The sequence below is a fragment of the Ochotona curzoniae genome, unplaced genomic scaffold (genome assembly GCF_017591425.1).
Source record: "Ochotona curzoniae isolate NIBS_2020 unplaced genomic scaffold, NIBS_Ocur_1.0 scaffold_4701, whole genome shotgun sequence".
Lineage (NCBI taxonomy): Eukaryota > Metazoa > Chordata > Mammalia > Lagomorpha > Ochotonidae > Ochotona > Ochotona curzoniae.
In genome coordinates, this window is record NW_024467122.1 from 351597 (window position 1) to 373387 (window position 21791).

General features: G+C 53.0%; 1 protein-coding gene across 6 annotated transcripts in view; it reads left to right on the plus strand.

The window, feature by feature from the left end:
* NTRK3 (neurotrophic receptor tyrosine kinase 3) overlaps positions 1–21791 on the plus strand; it is a 196773-nt gene that overhangs the window by 110333 nt on the left and 64649 nt on the right. For all 6 annotated transcript variants that reach the window (XM_040969387.1, XM_040969388.1, XM_040969389.1 and 3 more), the window contains one exon: positions 19325–19513. In XM_040969387.1, the coding sequence (XP_040825321.1) occupies positions 19325–19513 (189 nt within the window). The remainder of the gene's footprint in view (positions 1–19324; positions 19514–21791) is intronic.

Below are 21791 nucleotides of genomic sequence, written 5' to 3' on the forward strand. Positions count from 1 at the left end.
ACCGTGGCTGCAGTCCCGGCTCAGGAGGGACTTCCTGTTGAGGACGCTGTGGACCATACCTGGACTCCAGGCTCAGGGGGAACTTCCTGTTGAGGAAGCTGTGGAATGTGGTTGGGCTCCCAGCTCTGGAGGGACTTCCTGTTGAGGACGCTGTGGACCATACCTGGACTCCAGGCTCAGGGGGTACTTCCTGGGTGTTGGCCAAGTTGTCATCTCTTCCTAGGTGGGCTTTTCACTCTGCTTCTTTCTGACCCATGCTTATCCTGCTGTAGGCCCCGGTCCCTCCATCTAAGCCTCAGCTTCTTCAACTCCCAGTGAAGGACAGGGCTTGTGCCCGATGGGGTTGAGGGGTGTGCCCGTGTGCTCACCCTACATGATGTGAAGCGGACATGATGGAAAGTGCTTTGCTCAGGCCTGGCAGATGTGCTCTGTCACCTCATGGAGTCATTTGGCTGCTGTGGTCTCACTCTCCTTGTTTACTGTTGCAATGGACCAGACTCACAGGCACTCACACAGTGCAGTGTGGCCACCGTGGGAAGGCTGTGCTGGCCATTGTGGTGGGCAAGCCCAGCTCTCCCCTGAGGGCACAGGTGCTGCACCATCCTGTGCATGGGGGTGTCAGTACCTTGTGTGTTGAATGTGCTCATCTGCTCACAGTGCTGAGCTCCAGGTTTGTGCAGGGCTGGTCCCTCCTGAAGCCCCACTTGGTTCCTCACTGCCATCGTGCCCCTGTCCTTGGGTGCTGCCCCTTTTGTGTCTGTGTCCTGCCCTCTAGAGCCAGAGCTGCCCTCCTGACCTCTTACCTCACAGCCCTGGAGGCTATAGAGAGGCTTCTGTTCATGGATTCACGGCTTTCCTGGTCATGTTCCTGCTCTGTGCCAGCTGGGATGCTCTGGGCTGTCTCCCCAGGGACCCATAGGAGCTCCCAGGAGCTGTGTATGGGCCTGGAAGGGAGTGGGGCCATGCCATGAAAGGCTGCTGGGTGTCTGTATCTGGGGTTTGAGGGTACAGGGAGGAGAAACGAGGTATGTAGTGTGTATGTTGCTTAGCCAGGGCAATCCCAGTCTAGGCCATGGCAGGATCTCCCAGTCTGCCGAGTGTGCCTACCCTCCTGGCAGACATGCCGCCATAAGCTGCAGTCTTGGCACCTGGTGGCCAGCAGTGACGGCTTAGGTAGGTTCTATTCTCAAATTTACCTGAGGGAGTTGCCAGGCTGTCGGGGTGGGTGTTTCTCAGAGCCCTGGGCCTTCTCTGCCCTCTCCCACCCCCTGAAGGTCTTCCCTCCTGGCTGCAGCAGTGCTGGGTGAGTGTCTGCCCGGGACAGGGGGCCTGAGAGCGCTCACCCCTGCCCGCCCCTCCTTCCCCTCTGGACCCCAGCTGTGCAGTCCCTCCCAAGCATGAGCCCGCATCAGGCACTTCGCGTGGCTGAGGGCAATGTTGCTGGGCTCACTGGAGCCGGGATTTGGGAACGACTGAGAAAGGGCAGAGCCTGGCTGTTCAGGGAAGAGGCAGGCTGAGACTTGGCAGAAAGTTGTTCGTGTGCTGCCAGTCTTGGTGACACCTGGTATAGTGAGATCCCCACTGCAGCCCTTGTGGTGCCCCAAATTTGGGCATTGTGCTTTTGGGTGGGCAGATGGAGAACCTGAGGGAGAAATTGCCTGAGGATCTGCCTAGCCATATACAGAGATGCTGGGGCCCAGTTTTCTGTTTGGCATGCCGTGGCTCTTCTGGCCAGGTTGGCCTCATCAGGCCTTCCCGGCCATCTGCTCTGGCTGGAGAGCGTGAGCTCTGCCTGTGACATCAGCTGATCGCCTGCACTTGCGTTGTCAGGGCCGGCGGCTTCCCCGGCACATGGAGAGGCCGAGGTGAGAAGGATGCAGCCCTCTCCCCAGGGGGCGTGTAGATGCTGTGCTGAGGGGGTGCCTCCCGCAGCCATGCCCCGGCCCTGGAGCCCTTGGGTCACCCTTAGTCAGGACTCATCTCTTGTTCCTGATGTCCCAAATACAATGCTACTGCTGAGCGAGGGGCTGCCAGCATAGAGACACTCTGCCTTCTGGGACTTCGCGGGTGTGGGCAGTGCGTCTTCAAACCCCTTGAAGCATGTGGGGGTCAGGGGAAGATGAGAGTAGGGGAGTAGCTCGCTTCTGTGGAAGCGCAGTCGCTGTCTGGAACAGGTTTCTCTCCAGCCCCAAGCCTGAATTGGGCCGCAGGTGTGGTGGTGTGCTCATCCCCTGTCTGCTCTGGGGAGAGATGCCAGCGTCTCTGGAGAAGCTGTGTTCTACTCTGGTGCCCAGCTCTGTGACTGCTGTTATTTACAGCTACCACTCTGTGAAGAGTCATGCATTTTGCCCTGAGTTCCTCTCACACCTTCTCTGCCCAGTGAGCAAAGCTCACAGTATATCCATGGGAGGGTCAGCACTCAGAAAGGCCAGCCCTTCCCTCCCTGACCTGGCCAGGAACGTCTGCAGGACACTTGCAGGGCACAGCATCAGGGCTTGTCCTCCCAGCTTTGTCTCTGGCTTTCACCTGCTCGTTGCACCTTCTTGTGTTGACTGCATGCATGGAGGGTCTGATGGAAGCCCCTTCCAGTCCTAAGGCTCACCCTGTGGCTGAGCGTCCCTGTTCCTGTTAGCTCCTGTCCTGCTGGTCTGCTGAGTGCAGGCAGAGCAGGGAGGTGCCTCGGCACCAGGTGGCTGGCTGTCCGGGACCTGTCCCATGCTGGCTGCTCACACAATGTCGGGCTTGGGTAGGGTCGATACCTGGCATACTTTGGCGGGGGAGCTGGGGAGAGGAAGCGAGTGTTGGGATGTGGAAGTGCTGGGGATCCTGTGACGCTGTGTGTAGGCAGCAGTGCTGGGGTGGGGAAGATGCTGATGACCTCAATGCTTTTGGCAGTTACTGGATTCATGTGTACTATATTTCCAGGAAATATCACATGTGGTTGTTATAAATTGTTATAAATGTAGTATTGGCACCTGAGCTGGAACCCAGTTCAAAACTGGGACATACATCTCATTCTAGAACTGCCCTGACCACAACATGTTGTCTGGACGTGGTAGTGGACACTGTATGTCCTGTGTATCTACTCCTCCCCCTTTAATTCTTTAAGTGGCACAGATCTGCTTTAATCCTCTTTCTGTGGAGAGGAGGCGGGCTGCAAGAAGCTGCTGGCACCGAGCTGTGTGCTTCCTCACAGGATGCCCAGGCTCCGTGGCTCTTCCTGCTGCCTGCAGGTCATGTCCACTGCCAGACCTAAGCTCAGCCCTCGCCTGTGGCTGTCACAGCCTGAGCACAGGAGCCTTTACGCCTTGAGGCCAAGCGTGACCCTGCTCCCTTCCAGATGCATCACTGCATGATGCTGGCCGAGCACTATGCCTCCGTAAGCTTCGGGGTCCTCACATGATGCTGAGAGAGGTGGTTAGTGTCTGCATTGTGGAACCAGGAATCAGTGGGAAGATATGCCTAAGAGCATGATGCTTGACTCATGGGAATCCTCCTCATTGCTGTAGGTGCTGAAACTGTTCTCAGAACTAGGACCTGCCTCAGGGGAACTGAGCTTCTGAGTGTCTGACCTGGTTATAGGGAACCAGGGGTGCTCACCTCACTCCCTGACTCTGCTCATTGTAGCTGAACTGGATGCTGTGGTGCACAGCTCCTCCTGTGGACAGGAAGCCCAGGTGTGTGGCTCTTTGTGTGGACAGGAAGCCCAGATGCATGGGTCCTTGTGTGGACAGGAAGCCCAGATGCATGGGTCCTTGTGTGGACAGGAAGCCCAGATGCATGGGTCCGTGTGTGGACTGGAAGTCGAGGTGCATGGGTCCTTGTGTGGACAGGAAGTCGAGGTACATGGGTCCTTCTGTGGACAGGAAGTCCAGATGTGTGGCTGCTCGTGTGGCCAGGAAGCCCTGGTAGACCTCTCCTCATGTGGCCAGAAAGCTGTGGAGCACAGCTCCTCCTGTGAACAGGAAGCCATGGTGTGTGGCTCCTCATGAGAACAGGAAGCCATGGTGTGTGGTTTCTCATGTGGACAGGAAGCCATGGTGTGTGGCTCCTCTTGTGGACAGGAAACCCAGGTGTGTGGCTCCTTGTGTGGCCAGGAAGCCCTGATAGACCTTTCCACATGTGGCCAGAAAGCTGTGGAGCACAGCTCCTCCTGTGAACAGGAAGCCATGGTGCGTGGCTCCTCATGTGGACAGGAAGCCCTTGTGCATGGCTCCTCACATGGCCTGGAACACTTCTCCAGCTGCCCCGCTCTGTGGGATGCCATGTGACTGTTGGAAGCTAGCGCAGGGGGCCTCCTTTGTAGGTAGGATGCAGGTGGTGGCAGCAGAACTAACGGGGAGAAGTCTGTTTGGGACCAAATCAAGCTTGCGTTATGTCACAGTTGCTAATGTCCTTGTTCTGTGCTTTGCTCTGGGTCTTTTGGGGGCTAAGCTCCTGCTTGAAGTCCAAGCAGATGGTGCAGGCTTTGTTGTCATTGCTTGTCACCCTGGAGAGGGCTGTGGTGGTGGGACCAGTGATGTTACTGCAGTGGTGTTGGTCTTGTTCCCTCTGGTGGAAGGTCCAGAATTTTCTATCCACTGGTGCAGGGAGGGCTGGGGTGGAAGGCCCTCCCTCTCAGCCTCCCATGGTGTCAGATGTTTTTTCATATCCGTGTCTTGGCAGAGAGTAGGGGCAATGCTCAGCAAATTGCTAAGGACACCAGGTTCTGGAGCCTGCCCTAGCCGTGGCCACCACGCCTTCTGCCCCCTCCACAATTGTGTCAGAATCGCACACCAGAGACTCATCAGCCCCACTGTGCATCGTGCTGTTAGAGCAATCGCAGCCCCCTACCAGGCAGTGGTCCAGTTGTAAAAATGGGGAGGCTCCTGCTGCAGCTCCTGCCCTTGGCTTCTGGCCTTACTGTGTGTGAGGTCAGCGTAGGGACAGCAGCGGGCACCGAGGGCCGGTCCTGCAGATTGTGAGGGCGTGTGTGGCCGAGATTGCCAGCACATGCCCAGACCCTGGAGTCACTGCAACAGGAACAGCTGCAGAGGAACCAGCGGAGCCTGGGTGAAATGGAGGGCAGGAGTCTTTTCAGCTGTGGGACTTTTATCTTTTAGAGAGGTTACTTTATTTACTTGAAAGTCAGAGTTAGAGGGAGAAACTGAAGAAACAGTTCTGTGTGTGCTTGGGTGAGTTCCAGCCTCTCTGAGATGTTTCTGACCTTCCCACGTGCGTGCCATGCTGGTCCTGCCCCGCCTCACTGTAGGGCATGCTGGTGTGTGGATCCCTGCGTTGTGCACTCATGGTGGCTGCGCAATGATTACACATGAGATTTCACTCCCTCGTGCACGCTGCTGCTCTGAGCGTGCAGGTGTTAGGGACCGTCCCTCCAGGCCGCTGCACTGTCATGAGCCATGTCCCTGCTACGTGCCCACAGAGGGCTGGCATCTGTAGGCCTCGTTCCTGTGTCTCAGGACACACTTGCTGTTTACATCACAGACCCTGCTCTGAGGTCAGAGGTGGGAAGCATTGGTGGTTTGGGGACACTGGGATGCCATCATTAGTGGACAAATTGGGCTAAGAGGCTGCTGTTGCTTAGAAAGCTGATTGGCACATTCCTGAGTGAGCAGGCTGCTGTTTGGTGTGCAGCCCTGGGCCTGCTTTCCCTCTAGGTACCCTCTGCTCTTGTCACCTGCTCTTGGGTGGCAGAGGATGGTGTCACCCAAGAGATGAGGTTTTGGGAGGAGCTGCAGGCTTTGAGAGATGGAATAATAGGCAGGGGTAGGGGGAGGGAGGGGATTGTGTTAGGTCCTGAGTGTGAAGTCTGCCAGGCCCTGGACACATGGTGGTGGCTGGCATTAGACACCTGTGTTCACTCAGGTGGACGAGCAAGGAGACCCTGCCTCTGCCTTGGGAGACTCCCGAATAAAACCAGGAGTGGACTGCTGGGAATTCTGCACAGAGCTCTGGAGAACAGCACACGCGCTCCCTTGTGTTGTTTATGAGCTGTCTAAAAGAGAGCTGCAGCAGAACCCTGTGGGATGACTGCACGTGGGGATCAGGAGCTGCAGCCTCGTAAACCTCAGCTGAGAATGGCTCCTAGAGGCGGCCCTGAGCCTCTGACTGGCTGGCTGTAGGGCCATGTGTGGCAGCACACACTGATGGGATGGTTGTTAACCATGCATGACAGAAGGCCTCTCTCCCGGTTCATTCCAGGAGAATGAACCCCAGGACCAGGTTGGGACCAGGCTGTCGCTGGGAACCCAGAACCCCATCCTGCCCTCCCGCATGGCTGCCCTTGTTGCCTTCCAGGAGGTGTTAGCAGGGAGCTGGCTTAGAAGCAGAGCAGCCCAGAGTGGAATTGGTGTCCTGCTGCAGGATGCACTTGCATACTGCATTTCTTGGCCAATTACACTTTCAACAAGCAGTGATGAGAAAATGCAGGAGAACCTGAGCCAATGCCTGGGGCTTAGGGGACTTTCCCAGACAGCACTGGCCTTCGCTGAGTGTAGAAACATATACATGCATGTGTCCTGTGTGAACACTTGTGTAGTATCTGTCATTCAGTCTACCTTACTCACCTGCTGAAAGATGTGGATTGGCAGTTGAAGAGGAAGACTTAAGGGCTACTGTCGGGTCACTGGAGGTCAGCCATGCCTTGGGTCAGGCTGGAAATGTGGGGAGTCTGAGAAGGGTCTGAGTGGGGACCCCTGAGCTCCTCCTTGCCTTGCAGAGCCCAGCTGAGGGCACCCCGACTGTGTCCCTGTTGATTCCTAGGGGAGACTCTGGACTGGACCTCCGCTCTTGTGCCAGGCCATGTACAAGGGCCCACGAGAAGGCAGCAACTTCTGAGGAGGCTGATGCTGGCCTGATTTGGCCCTGCCACTTGGGCTTGCTGTCCATGCATTTGGTGTAGGTTAGCTGCTTAGGTCTGTGTGGAGATTTGCTGATTGTTGATGTGCTGGCTGACCCCTAAACACAGGCACGTGTTCTTAAGTGGACACTAGAAAACCATATCTCTATCCGTAGTGAGGCCTGGTGAGGTTTGTAGCAAACGTGACTGTTGAACAGTGGTAAAACCGCACCCCTGCCCTTGCACCACTTACTCTTAGCCTCCCGAGCCAGCCGCCAGGGTCAGGGAAGCCTAGGCACATGGGGTGCACCGGCTTCCTGAGGGGTGCAGATGCTGAAGATATTACCATCACAACTGCTGTGTCCTTCCCTCATGCACAGAGGACAGGAAGTGCTCACACACCTCAGGCCTTAGAACTCTGCCTCCTCCAATGCCTGTGCTGCCCTCAGCATGGGCAGTGCCTCGTTCCCCTGCCATGCAGGCACTGTGCTTGAAATGTGGGAAGCAGAGAGGAAGTGGTCACCTGGTCCAACACAGGGGCCCAGTCAGCATGCCAGGGTCATGCTAGGTTAGAATCCAGGATCCTAGCTGTTGTTCTGATGACCTTGGATCCTGCAAGGAAGGATTTGGGTTTCTTCTATCCCATGTGGTGGATCCAAATGGAGGTGGGTGACCTCAGCGTTCTCAGCCTGTGAAGGCATTCCAGTTCCCTGTGGTTTCCTTGGCAGTTGGGATGTAGTCCTTGGTGAGGATCCGGGAGTCTTCAGGGTTGGGATGCAAGCCTCCTCTTGTCCCCCTGCTCCACTCTGGGGGCCCCCCCTGCTCTGTGCATATGACCTCCTGTTAAGAGGTTGTCAGGATCGCTCTTGACTCCTATGTCTTTGTAGTTTTACTATTGTCTAATGCTGATTCGAGTCTGTTGTCTATGAGTTACCTGTTATGTTCTTGATAGGTTATACTTCACGTCATCCTCACACATTCTAAGGAGATGGAAGATTTCTCTGCTCTCCCACCCCATTTCCGAGTAGCCTAGGATCGTCAAAGTATATTAGGTTTTATAATTCTTTGATGTAGATTATAAGCAGTCTGACTCACATTGATTGTTCATTGGTTACATCGCAATATCTTATTGCATGAGATACACGCTGTTTGGGGTTGGAATAATATTACAGTTTACCGGTACTGTTTTTAAGATTGACATCATTTTATCTTAAATTAAGGCAAACATGTGGTATCTAACCTTTTGGGATTGGCTCATTTCCCTTAGCATAATGGTTTCCAGTTGGGCCCATTTGGCCACAAAAAACTGCATTTCATTTTTTTTTAATAGCTGAGTAGTATTCCATGGAGTAGATGAACCATAGCTTTCTTATCCAGTCTTCTGTTGATGGGCATTTCAGTTGCTTCCAAGTTTTTACAATTATTGATTTTGCTGCTGTGAACATAGGGGTGCAAGTTGGTTTCTCGTGTAACAGATGTTTTGGATATATTCCTAGGAGTGCTATTGCTGGATCATATGGAATGCAGATTTTCAGTTGTTTGAGTGTTCTCCATACTGATTTCCATAGAGGCTGTACCAACCTGCAGTCTCACCAGCAGTGGAGTAGGGTTCCCTTTTCCCCACAGCCAGGAGCCCTGAGCAGTCTGCAGAAACAGAAGAACAGTAAACTTCCGTAGGGACTAGGGAGAGGAGCTTTCTCTGGTCCTTACTTAGTTCCAACTTTGGATCCCCACCCTATCTTGCAGTGACCATCAGGGTCGCTCCAGAGGCTCCTCTCCCGCCCCCCCAAAAAGAAAAAAAATTAGAATAGATAGAGAACAACAAGGCAAGCTTAGAATCAGACAGGAAATGGTCAGCATGGAGTCACATATACCTTACTAGGTGGGACACAGAGATTAGTTACTCCTCACTGGGGTGTTAATGATTTCTCTGCACACCCCTCTTGAAACTGTTCTGCACCTCAACTGTTGACATATGCCTTGTTAGAGTTATAAGCCAGTTTAGACTATCCTAAAATCTGCCATGTTCAGCAAAATTATGCTTCAACACTATAAACTGCTAAATACTAAAAGCGAAAATAGACAAACCCTATAACCATTTTAAGGTGTATAGCAGCCGGTTCTGTGTATAAACTAAAATTGAAATGTCAATGAAGTAGTCACAGGATGTGGTTAAGAACTTGCATTTTTTTTTTTTTAACATATTGGTTACTCAATACCATGCCAATTAATTCCATAATGTTGTAAATTGTTGTTGATGTTGTTTTGGGGCTTTTAAGTGGTTAGGATGATATTCTGCCAGCTCTGCCTTCAGACCAGAGATGGTCTCCCCAAGAAACCGTTGAATTGATCTGGACAATAAGATGCTGGACTCTATGCTTGGTATATGTTTGCAAAGAAGAATCTTGACTGAATTTGAACTGTAATACTGCAACAAGGTGGAAGAATCCACCATGGGGGAGGGCACAGGGAGGGGTTGGGGGAATCCCAGAGCCTATGAAACTGTCACATAATGCAACGTAATTAATTAAAAAAAAAATCAACAGCAGGAAGAAAAGAAAAAAAAAAAACTTAAACAACAACAAAAGAATCCAGGATCCTGTGGTACCAATCTGTTGCCCCTGCCTTCCCTGATAAACCTCTTCCTTCCAGAGTGGTTTGGCTTTTACAAAACTTTGATTCCAGTTGACTAACCCCAAGCCTTCCGTGACTCTGCTGAGGGATTGAGTTTGAATGCACAGCCTACGTGACACCTTGCCATGTTCTTCAGTACGCAGTTGCAATGGGGAAGCAAGCGGCACCAACATCATCTGTCTCCTGAGCAGACTCCTCCAGTTTGGTTCAAACCCCTTGTCTGCTCCTTATGAAGAGTGTGGGGGCAACGGCTGCTGAGCAGCTCCCCAGAAACCCACATCCTTGTGTCTGGGTATGTTGGCGCTTACTTGGTAATAGCCTGGCGGTCATCTTGTCACTTCAGGGGGAGGGCCTCAGACCTGTCATGCCTCATTCAGTTATGACATTGATTCAGCACTCCTTCTGCAACAAGGGTGCCTGAGGCAAGTGGCTTTTTTTTCCTGGCAGTGCAGTCTTCCAGAGAGAACAGGATAGCTGCAGATGGGCTGACCTGTGCTCTAGGAAGGGATGAGAGTGAGTGGGAAGGTCTCCACAAGGTCAGGTGTGCTGGCTGAGGGCTTATGGTCCTGGCCTGTCCATGGGGTCAGGTGCGCTGACTGAAGGCTTATGGTCCTGGCCTGTCCATGGGGTCAGGTGTGCTGACTGAAGGCTTATGGTTCTGGCCTGTCCATGGGGTCAGGTGTGCTGGCTGAGGGCTTATGGTCCTGGCCTGTCTGTGGGGTCAGGTGTGCTGGCTGAAGGCTTATGGTCCTGGCCTGTCCATGGGGTCAGGTGTGCTGACTGAGGGCTTATGGTCCTGGCCTGTCCATGGGGTCAGGTGTGCTGGCTGAGGGCTTATGGTCCTGGCCTGTCCGTGGGTGTCAGGTGTGCTGACTGAGGGCTTATGGTCCTGGCCTGTCCGTGGGGTCAGGTGTGCTGGCTGAGGGCTTATGGTCCTGGCCTGTCCGTGGGGTCAGGTGTGCTGGCTGAGGGCTTATGGTCCTGGCCTGTCCGTGGGGTCAGGTGTGCTGGCTGAGGGCTTATGGTCCTGGCCTGTCCGTGGGTGTCAGGTGTGCTGACTGAGGGCTTATGATCCTGGCCTGTCCGTGGGGTCAGGTGTGCTGGCTGAGGGCTTATGGTCCTGGCCTGTCCGTGGGGTCAGGTGCACTGACTGAGGGTGCATTATCCCAGCATCTCTCTCTTTTTAATATCCACTGGCTTGCATACTGAGTTCTGCCCTCCTACTCCCATTGGTCTGAGCTCTTGGTTCCAGCTAGGATACAGAGCAAGTGGCAGTTTGTGGAGCGTGTGGGTGGGGATGACTGACCTGAGGCATGGTGTGACTTGGGGACTGTTCTGTTGAGGCAGTTTTCTGAGGTCTGGGTGGGCCTAAGTGCAGGGCTTGGGGTCCTGAAGAAGAATGAGGGATGGTGGGTCTTGCCTCCTGTGGACTGTGTGGGGTCATGGATGTTTTGGAGAGTGTGGAAGCATTGAAATAAAAGGTGTGTGTTGTGGTGCAGAAATTTCTGGAATCCATGTGTCATATTAGGAGGTAGAGTTCAGGTGAGAGAGGGGGTGGGAGATGTGGGAGCAGGATGGGGCCTGCCTGAGTCGGCTGGGTAGGGGAGGCCTGTTGCTGAGAGCAGAGACAAAAAAGATCCACGGAGGAGGCACTTGGTGAAGACAGGCTGAGGCCTCCCAGGGGTCATGTCTCAACACTGTGCCCCACTGGCAGCTTGCTGTCAGCCTGGCTGACTCTATAGCATGAGATGGTGTTTTGTGTCATGTGTGCTTGGTCAGCAGACGCCTTCTGTGGGTAATGCCCCCTGCTTCCTGGGAATGGATCTGGGCAATATATGTTTTCTTGCCTCATCAGAAGCACGTTAGGAGTGGCTCAAAGGAATTCCAAGGTGAATGAAACATAGTTCTCGCCAGTGCCAACCCCAGGGTGTTTGTGTTTAGGGTGGGTCCAGATGAGGACCGAATGTGGCTTCTCTGTGTTCTTCAAAGGATGCAGTTTTTTTCTGGGAACCACAGTATTGCCTGATGGCATGCTTCCAGAAGGAACCCTCTCCTGGACATCTCTGGCCAGGGTGCAGTAGGGTCGGGGGCACCAGTGGCTGCCAGGCTGGATGTGAATGCCTTGTCCTGCAGCGTCCCTGAGTTGGTGAGCCCATGGTCAGTATCACATGACCTCTGCACGAGTGCCCGGCAGCTACACTGCCTGGTCCAGAGCCCTGGTGGGCCCACACTACAGGCATTTTCCACTTTGTTTTGTTTTTGGTGTTGTTTACTGCTGTTTAGGGTGGGGAGGGTCGAGGTATGGAGGATGGTTGGTGGGACAAATGCATCCAATTTGCTTTTCTTCACTTTTCTCCTGTACGAGGAGAGGGAAAGGGAGGAGAAGGGGATGCTGAATTGTATCAATATTTGGAGATGAGGATGTCCATTTGATATTATCCTAAAAACCCTGTTGTGCAGAACGTTCCAAGGGTATTGCTTGAATGATTTTGATAGTTCCTACATGCTGTTGGCTTCACTGCTCTGAGGTTAAAAAAAAAAAAACAACCTTCCTAGGTCCATTGCCTGACAAGAGTCCACTCTACTGCATCCACTTACCTAGACACTTGTGCAGGATGTTTGAAAGTCAGACGATGGCAGTGTGACCATGGCCTTCCCTCCTGAGGTTTCTCCCATGCGGACCCCACGGCCACTGCCCTGAAATCACTGGTACAAAAATTCACTTCAGTTGGGCCCAGCGCGGTGGCGCAAGTGGTTAAGGTCCTCGCCTTGCACACCCGGGATCCCATATGGGCGCCGGTTCTAACCCCGGCAGCCCCACTTCCCTTCCAGCTTCCTGCCTGTGGCCTGGAAAAGCAGTGGAGGACGGCCCTTTGGGACCCTGCACCTGCATGGGAGACTCAGAAGAGGCTCCTGGCTTCGGACCGGCATAGTATCGGCCATTGCGCTCACTTGGGGAGTGAATCATCAGACAGAAGATCTTCTTCTCTGTCTCTCCTCTCTGTATATCTGCCTTTCCAATAAACAAAAAATAATAAAAATAAATCTTTAAAAAAAATAAAAACAAAACAAGAATTCACTTCAGTTTAAAAGTCTACATTGAAACCATCCAGTACCACCCAGTGGTATCCATCCCTTTTCTCCATCACTGGGTCCAGCTGTCTGTTGCTTGGTCAGCACAGGGACTGTGGAGTGAGTGATGGGCATGGAGATGGCAGATTTCTCAGGTTGAGCCTAGAACAGCATGGCCCCATGGTGCCTCCCTGATGTTTTCAAATGCTCCCAGGGTGAGGCTGAACTATAGGAGACATGAGTACCTGCCTGGGCTGGCACTGGATCTTAGGGTGCAGTGGCTGGAGTGGAACTCAAATGTGGCAAGGCAAGAGCTGTGACCTCTTCTGCAGGCATGAAGCAACTGCCTGTTGTGTTGTAATTGTTGTGATATGTGTGGCTGGAAGGTGCTATTTGCCTTGCAGGGTGGCTGCATGTTCTGGTCCTACCAGAGCAATGTCCTGGAGGAGGCTGGGCTTGTTCTCCCTCCTGGCCACTCATTGTCCTGGTACCTGAGAGCTCCTGGTTGCCCCTGGCAGCTGGTGCCCGGAGTTTGGCTCTCAGGCTCCGGGCAGATGTTGGATGCTGTGCTCCCGAAGGGATCCAGTTCCCTTACAAGTGGTTGAGGTGGGCAGGAGACTGGCAGACTCACGGACCATACATGGACACCACACGGACTGCACGGGGCGTGTGTAACCTACAACATTCTGGAGGCTTGTGCAGCCATTTCTCTCCTGTAAGCAGGTGCTGGGCTCCATCCAAGGGTGTTCCTGAGCACGAGGCAGGTAAGGGGAGCCAGGGGTCAGAATCTACCAGCCCTGCCAGCCTGACGGACAATGGCTCCCAGCTACCAAGTGCAGATTCTGGGCTGTAAGAACCACCCAGGCATGGATGTCACCTCTGGTTTGTGCCAGAGGCTGGGTGGGAACTTAAGCCCGAGAAGGTGGTGGATGTGCTGGAAACCTTTTGCCAATGATTGTTGAGAAATGGGCTCTTCAGACCAGGCCCTTCCCTGAATGAGCCTCTCGTGGGGCCCCTCTGAGCAAGCAGGCACTCATGGATTCCATTTTGGCTCCTGAGAAGGTGTGAAACTCTCCCCCAGGACTTTGTCAATGTTTGCTCCAGGCTCTCAGACTTGTTTCCTGAACTCAGCACTTAGCTTATTGGCCTTGTCCTGACGTCAGAGAAGTATAGGGGGCCCTGGGTTGATCTTCTGCCTAGGGTCTGGGTGTGTGTGGCCAGCTCTGGTTGTGAGGCTGGCTGCAGGCCCATGGGTGCTGAGGAAGACTGGGGCTCACCCTGTAGCCCAGGATTGCAGAAACTTGCTGACAACTCCTTCCGGCCACCCAAAGTAGCATTGTTCACTGCTGAGCATAGGAGATGAATGTAGCGCTGTGGCTCAGACATACCAGCCTTGTGCACTCAGTGTGGACTGTACCTGCCTGGGCTCAGATGCTCCCCAGGGAGAGGGATATGGCCATGGCAGTGTGGTCTCAAACTGCCCCTCCTCACCTGGCTTCCCAAGAAGTAGCAGGAATTGCCTGACCTCTGCTGGTCCATGAGGCATCTGTCCTCCCGGGTGCCTGGTAACACTTGATTGGCAGGAGCCATGGCCCCAAGGGTTGTCTGACAGGTGGGACTGCCCCACCTGGAGCATCTCTTCAGGGGTTGCACCATGCTGAAGGAAGCTGCATGTGTCGTGGCCCTGGGAGCTCATGATGTTTTGGATAAATGCTGGGGCATGACTGCCTCTAGTTGTCTTAGATGAGGTGGTCCAGCCATGTGTCCCCAGGCAGGGCCACCCAGTGCCTGGGAATGGATGTGCCCTTTCTCACAGCAAGCTGAGTGTGTGTGAAGGAGATTTGGCATGTGCCACGCAGCAGTGTGGTGGGAGAGAAAGCATTGGAAGCTGGAATGTGGCTCCAACATGTGCTGTCTAGGTGACCTTGGGAATGAAAGGAGAATGCCATGGCCCTCGAGGTACGTGAGACAAGGACTAGCACCCAGCTGGGCATTTGCATATGACAGGATCTGATAAATGCTGTCTTTCCCTGCCTCTTGCTGCTGTAAACCTCAGGGGTCTTTTGGGCATAGGAGGAGTCCAGTGCCCACTGTCAGATCAGGTCACAGCTGCCTCTTGGTAGGGCCATGTTTCCAAGGGGTGTGAATGCTAAACTGGAGGTAGAGGAGCAGAGGGGATTGCATTAATTTATTTATTGTTAAAAAGACCAATATGGAGGGACTGTTTACCTCAGGGGATGTGGAGAGAGGAACTAAGATCTCTCATCCATGGTTCACTCTTCAAATACTTACCTGTCCAAAGCCTGTGGCAGTCCAAAGCCTGTGCCATTCAGATCTGCCCTGTGGGTGGCAGAGGCCTGCTGCTGCTTGTGAGGGTCTGCAGCAACAGGATGCTAGGTGTGTAGCTGGGACCTGAACCCAGACCCTCCTATGGGCACCAGATGCCCACAGGAGGGACGGTGGGGTCCCTCTGACCTGCAAGGGGTGAATGTGGTCCATACAGCTCATGGAGGCTGCTGCCACCTGCACTCTTCCTACCTTCCCTCTGGTGCTGAGAAGGTGTCTTCCTGCAGTGGCTGGGGGCTTCTGCAGAACTTCCTCCTAGCCTACTGGCCTGCATCTGTTGGTCCCTGGCAGCCTTCAGCTTTGCACCTGGGACCCCTGTGCCCAGGCTCCACTTGGCCTTTGTAGCTGGAGCCTTCACTGGGCTTTGCTTCTCCAGGAGCCGAGTTCCCACTTAGAGTCGGGTTCTGAGAACCCGAGCCACTGTGGCCTCTGTACCCTTGTTTCTGTTGGGTAGGAGTAGGGAGCGAAGGAGAAGGTTCTTGGATGCCACTGGGGCCTGGACCTCCTTTTCCGGCATATCCGCTGGGGTGTGGTCTGGAGCCTGACAGGGTCTGACTGTGGAAGAGAGCAGTGAGAGCAGAGAGTGTAGTAGAAAGCCCCTGGCTGGGAGTCTGCTCTCACGTTGGACGTGGCTCCCCAGTTCATCCACTCTGCTGTGATGCCCGATGGCATTCCTTGTGTGGCTGGATTGTGGTCTGCCATGTGCTTACACAGGTCCTTGGTCTGCTCAGCTGTTCTCAGCAGTGCCACACACACGTGAAAGATGGCCTTGTCTTCAGATGCCAGTCTGTGTCCTCTGCTGGGTTCCCATGAGGGACAGCTGGGTCACGTGAGGATTGGACTATTCATCTGTCTTAGGCAGTTTTTGCAGGTGTTGTGCCTATGATTGTATCTGTGATTTCTTTCTTCATAAGGTTATTATTGACATATAAAAATGATAACTGTTTTTTGTGCAAATGTTTTATTCTACAACTTTACAGAAATTTAAGTTCAGGTTTTTGGTGGCGTCTTCAGATTTTTCTCTACAGAATTATTGCTTCATAAAAGGATAATTTGACTTCCCTTTCTCATTGAAAGTTTTATTTTTTAATCTTGCCTCATTTTCCTGGCTGAGATTTTACTTTTGAAGGAGAGTGGTGTGAGTGGACATCTGTCTGATTCCAGGGCTTGGAGGGAACTTCTGCTTGGCGTGGGCTCTGGTCTGGCACAGCCTTCGTTGTGCTGAGGGCTGAGCCTGAGTTTTCGTTAGAATAGATGTGGAGTTTTATTGATGTGCCTGTCTGTATCTGTTGAGCAGTTGTATGACCTTTAGTCTCCGTTTGTTGATGTGCTCCATCATGTTTATCGATCTTATACATATTGAACATCCTTGTATCCCTGGAATAAGTCCTGATAATCATGGCAAATGATCTTTGTGACATGCTCTTGGATTTGATTTGCTAGTGTTTTGTGGAGCATTTCTGCATCTGTGTTCATCAGGAATATTGCTGTTTCTGTGATTTGGAAACAGTCAGCCTGGTGGAATGAATTTGGGAACACTCCCTCCCTCTCAGGGCCTTTTGCATTGTCTGAGAGCAGTGTGGGTGGAATGCAGCCTGCAGCCCTTGGGCCTTTAGTGATGGCCGGGGGCGGTTGGTCCACTCGTGTCCAGACACTTATCTAATCTGCTGTTGTTTAGTAGTAGTCCGTAATGATGCTGATGTTTCTGCGGTATCAGTCTTAGTTTCTTGTAATTTTTCATTTTTCCTTTTTCTTGGTTAGTCCAGCTAAAGATTGGCCAACTTTACATGAAATTTCAAAAAGGCATTTCATTGATCTGTTGTGGTTTTTGTCTGCTTTGTTTCTGTGATGTGTGTCATTTTTACCCTTTTACTAATTTAGGTTTAGTTTAGTGCTGCTTTCCTGTGTTTTTGGATGCATTATTTGGTTGTGTATTTGAAATATATTTTTGATAAATATTTATTTATTTACTTATTTGAAAGGCAGCGTTACAGAGAGGGAAGGAGACACGCACACATGTACGTCTTTCATTCACTGTTTCATTTCCCAAATGGCCACAATATCTGGAGCTGAGCAGGTCTAAAACCAGGAACCTGGGGCTTCATCCAGGTCTCCCACATAGACAGGGACCCAAGATTTGGACCAGGCACGTTAGTCAGGAGCTGGGTCAGAACTGTGATTCGAATTGGTAACCATGTGGGATGCCTACCTGCTGTGCCACAGCGCTGGCTCCGAAATCTATTTCTGTTGCTGTAAACTTTTCATGACGCTTTTGCTTTACGCACAAGTATTGATGTGCTGGATTTCCATTATTATTATTATTATTATTATTATTTTTAAAGAAATCTTAAAAATTGGTCACTTAGAAACATGTTGCTTAGTTTGTATTTTTCTCTGTATTTGTTGTTGATTTGTGCTTTTATTTTTGTTGTGATCAGAAAAGATGCATGTCTGATTTTGGTGTTTCTAGTTTATGGTGTTTCCTTCCTAGAGGACGTTCCAGTGTCAATGGGGAAGTGTGCCCTGCAGCTCTAGAAACGTTCTAGAGTCACTTAACACCAATTTCTTGTCTGGGCAATCCGTTGTTGATGAAAATGGTGTGCTGAAGTTTCTCAGCAGTACTGTGTTGCAGCCTGGCCCTTCTTTAGCTCCAGTGATGTTTGTGATGTAAAGTTGGGTGCCCTAGCACTGAGTGGGCACACACTGCACCCTCTTGTTGAATGAACCCCCTGATCATGCTGCAGTGACTTGTTGGGGTTCTGTCTTGAGGTTTGTTGCTCTGAACAGCCCTCCTTGCTCTTGGCTCCGTCCTTCCGCTCGGCCAGTGGCGGCCTTGCCTGCTTTAATGTATTGGTCCAGTCTGGATGTTTTGATTGTTGTATCCAGGGCTCATGGGCAGGAAAGGCTCTTCCTGGGGTAGATGTTTCTTCTGTCTGTGGCGAGTTGATGTTGGTTTCACTCTGATTCTCTGTCTCTTTGCTGCATAGCTGCTCTTCTGGGGTTCCTGTGACATTCTCTGTCTTCCGCTTCTGTGTGTTTAGCTCCCTTAAGTGTCTTTTGTGAGACTTGTCCTGTGACAACTACGGTGATTTTAGCTTGTCTCCTTCATCCCAAGGATCATAAACTTTGCTTCATGTAGGATTCTTGGTTACTTCTTTCTGTTACAACCTAGAACATGTCACTGTTCCCTTCAACCAGGTAGTGCTTCCAGTGAGAAATCTGTTGTTCTGCTGCGTCCCTTCACTGCCAGGGAGCATGGTCCTTGGAGGCCTCTTCGCTCCCTCTGCACTGGCCCTGCTTTGTTCTAAAGAGATTTGTTTTATTTATTTGAAAGGCAGAGTTACAGGATGGGGGTGCTGGAGGAGAAGAGGGACATCTTCTATCCTGCAGTTCACTTCCTGAATGGCCGCAGTGGATGGAGTTGGGCCATGCTACTTCCAGGAGCTCTCTCATGTGCCCAAGCACCTGGGCCATCCTTGGCTGCATTGCCAAGTGCCGTAACAGGGAGCAGCTAGGACTTGAACTGGCCCCCACGAGGGATGCTGATGCTGCAGGTAGTGGCTTAACGTGATCTACTGTAGCACCAGCCCATGTATGGCCCTTTTAGCAGCTTATCTGCTTGAGTAGTGTGAGGGCTTTTCTAAGGAGTTGTGTTGTTTCTGGGAGAATCACACATCTATGATGTTGGAGTGTCACCCAAGACACATGGTCTTGGGGATTGCTCATATGCTGAGCTACTGCCATGCTCCTGGGTTCTTTCTATGGGTGGATCTGGCAGTGCCAGTAGGGTTGGCGGGGCGGAGCGCAGTGCTCTAAAAGTCACTTGCTGGAGCAGAGCTGCTGACCACACTGCAATGGACAGTGGCAATGCAGCCAGGTGGTGGTGGCCTGTGGAGCAGACTTGGGACAGGTGCAGACCCATGGGGGCTGAGCTCCCTGTGGACATGGGAGGCCTGGCAGCAGGGCCCACTGGGGTGGCTCACTCTCATTGGGGATCTAAGGCCATGTGCACAGCCCGGGTTGGCAGGCACAGTCAGCTCTGGGATGTCAGTTGGACCCCCAGGGTGCTGCTGACATCCATGGCAGAGGAGGCTTTGATGTGAGGTCCTGGTGGGCCTTGACTTTTATTTCTATCCTGTTGATACTACATGAGCAAAAGTTTGTTTAAACATTGGTTATTTTGAAGTAATCTGGTTTTGGGAAGGTGTGAAAATTTGTGTCATTTTTTATTTGTTTTGTAGCTGTTGGCATACTTAGGGTAATTTTCAAGGGAGAAAATTCAGGAATGGCTCTGAATTCAGAATCTAAAGTGTCTTGGGATGGTAACCGCTGTGTTCTTGCAGACAGTTGGGCGGGAAAGCAGCAAGGATTCCGTGGGCAGTACTGAGTGGTAGGAGTGATCTCACTGTGTGCTATGTCTCCTGGCCCGTGCAGGTCCTGTAGCTGTCATCAGTGGTGAGGAGGACTCAGCCAGCCCCTTGCACCACATCAACCATGGCATCACCACACCCTCGTCGTTGGACGCAGGGCCCGATACAGTGGTCATCGGCATGGCCCGCATCCCGGTCATCGAGAACCCCCAGTACTTCCGCCAGGGACACAGCTGCCACAAGCCAGACACATGTAAGTCTTGGGATAGGTACTGCCCTAGGGGGAGGGGTGTGACCACAGACCTTCTGGGCTGATACCTGCCAGCCCCGCATCTCTGAGACCCTCCTGGTTTGTCTCAGAACCCAGAGACCAGCAGGCAAGCAGAGTCACGGGGCAGAGCTGGGGAGGGTTATAGGTCCGTCTTGGGCTTCTCATTACCCAGCTGCTTGGGACCTGAAAGGCAGGGGTACCACAGAAAGTCCAGTCCCACCATAGAGCTGGCCTGTCTATCCCCCTCCCAGAACCTCCACAAAATCTTTGGGAAAACCTTGGAGAGGGAGGTTGTCCTGGCTGCCCCTGGGGGTCGCAGTTTTGCTTGTGGGTTGGGGGCTGGCACCAGGAGGCCTCTCCTCTGCAGATTGCAGGACTCAGGGCCCACTGTCTCCCCTCCACCCTGGTGGCTCCTGGCCCTTGACTTCTGGCTACTGTACTTGCCAGATCCCCTCTCAGCTCCAGGAGCCCTGGGGGCCTCCATCCAGCAGGGCCCTGCTTGCTTGTCTGCTCAAGGACACCAGTGCCTGCCCTGCCTTGTCCCTGCTGTGACCAAGCCCACTGTCCCCCCTCCCTGCCATTCCCCTCTGCCAATGCCCCTCTCACTACCCTTGTCGTGCCCCTGTTGTGCCCCTCCCATTTCTCTGGCTCCTCCACTGCTCCCCATCACCCCACTGCCCTTCCTCCTGCCATGGCCGTCCCCCGACCATGCCCCTCTCACTATACCTGCCCCACCCTTGACGTGCCTTCCCATTACCTCTGCCTCTCTCATTGCCTCTTCCACTTTCCCTGCTCATTCGCTACTCCCTCTCTCCCCACCAGCCCACCACTCCTCGTCTCCTTTGCCTTGTCTCAGGATGTGACCGCTAGGTTCGGTCAATGCCTCGCAGACAGATAGGAATGCAGAAGTTCCAGGGCCTGTGTGCTGCCCAGCCCCCTAACCCCCCAGGTCCCGGCTTCCCAAGTGTTGTCTTTGTGGCTCAGCTGATCCCGTGCTGGCCCAGGAAGGGCTGTACACTGATCTTGCCTAGCCCTGGGCTGAACCCCAAGCCTTGCTGTGTCCCTGGTTTCTCTTTTGGGAAGGGGGACATTTTTCTGTTGCTTTTCATCTCTGGCTCTGGCCTTCAGGGAAGGCTGTCCCAGTGGGAAGGAATGGATCAGGTCAGCATGGTCCCCTCCCCACCTCCTGCATCTTGGGGTACATCAGCTGTTTACTGACAGGGACTGGAGTGCTACATGACTGTCCCAGGCTGGCAGTGGGACACTGCACAAAGAGTGGTTGTGCTGTGGCTCCTTCCAGCTGCCCTTTGGAGGTGAGTGACGTGGCCAACACTGGAGGCATGGGGTCACTGGGTTTGGCTCACCTCCCAGTGCCAGCCCTCCATGACTCCCTTGGGGAGTGGTGGCCAGCAGGTGGAGACAGCAGTATTCTGGTGAGCATGCTGTGGCAGTTGAGGGGCCTGTACCCGGGACACATCCCTGGCTGTGAGCTGACGCTCTCAGGACTGAGTCCAGCCGCAAGCATGCTGGCAGAATCATGGGGCAAGGGCATTTATGGGGCTTCAAACAAGGCCAGGTTTTTCCTTTGGAATTGAGAGAGTGAAGTGTTCACCCTGTGGTGTCCCTGAGACCCCTCGGCAGCTTCTCTCTCTGCCCATTTCAGACTGGACGTGGGGTGGACCTGTAGGAACACAGGCAGCTAGGACTGCAGCTCTTGGTTGAGGTGCTTCTCTTTCCAGACGTATGCTTGTCACCACTGCTGGCTGCATTGCCCTTCACTTCTTGTCTGCCTGAGAGCTGGCCTAGGTCACTAGGCTGCTCAGCGGTTTCCTGCCCTCTTCCTCCGACCCCATGTGTTGGGCATGGTCATTGTTTTGATGCGTGTGAAAGAGCTAAGCAATGATATGTTGCCAGGTGGCAGGTGCAGGGCTTATGGTCCAGTGCAGACTGAGGGCCAGGAGCCTCAGGTCGAGGGGATCTGAGCTTGTGGGCCAAGACTTGGCCATTGTAGTGGTGGGATGTCTGACCTGTGAAGTCCTATGGTCCAGCCCTGCTGAGGGAATTGCAGAAGGGACTTGACATTCAGCGTGGCTGCAGCAGCTAGTTTCTTAGCTGGCACGTGGGTGATGCCCATCAACACCCACATGGCTACTGACAGAAAGAGTTCCATCCCCGGTCCACATGGGTCACTGGAAGGTCGGAGGTGTCTGTGCCAGGGTTGGGTCTCTGGGCCCTGAGTCACTCTGGGCCAGATTCTGGC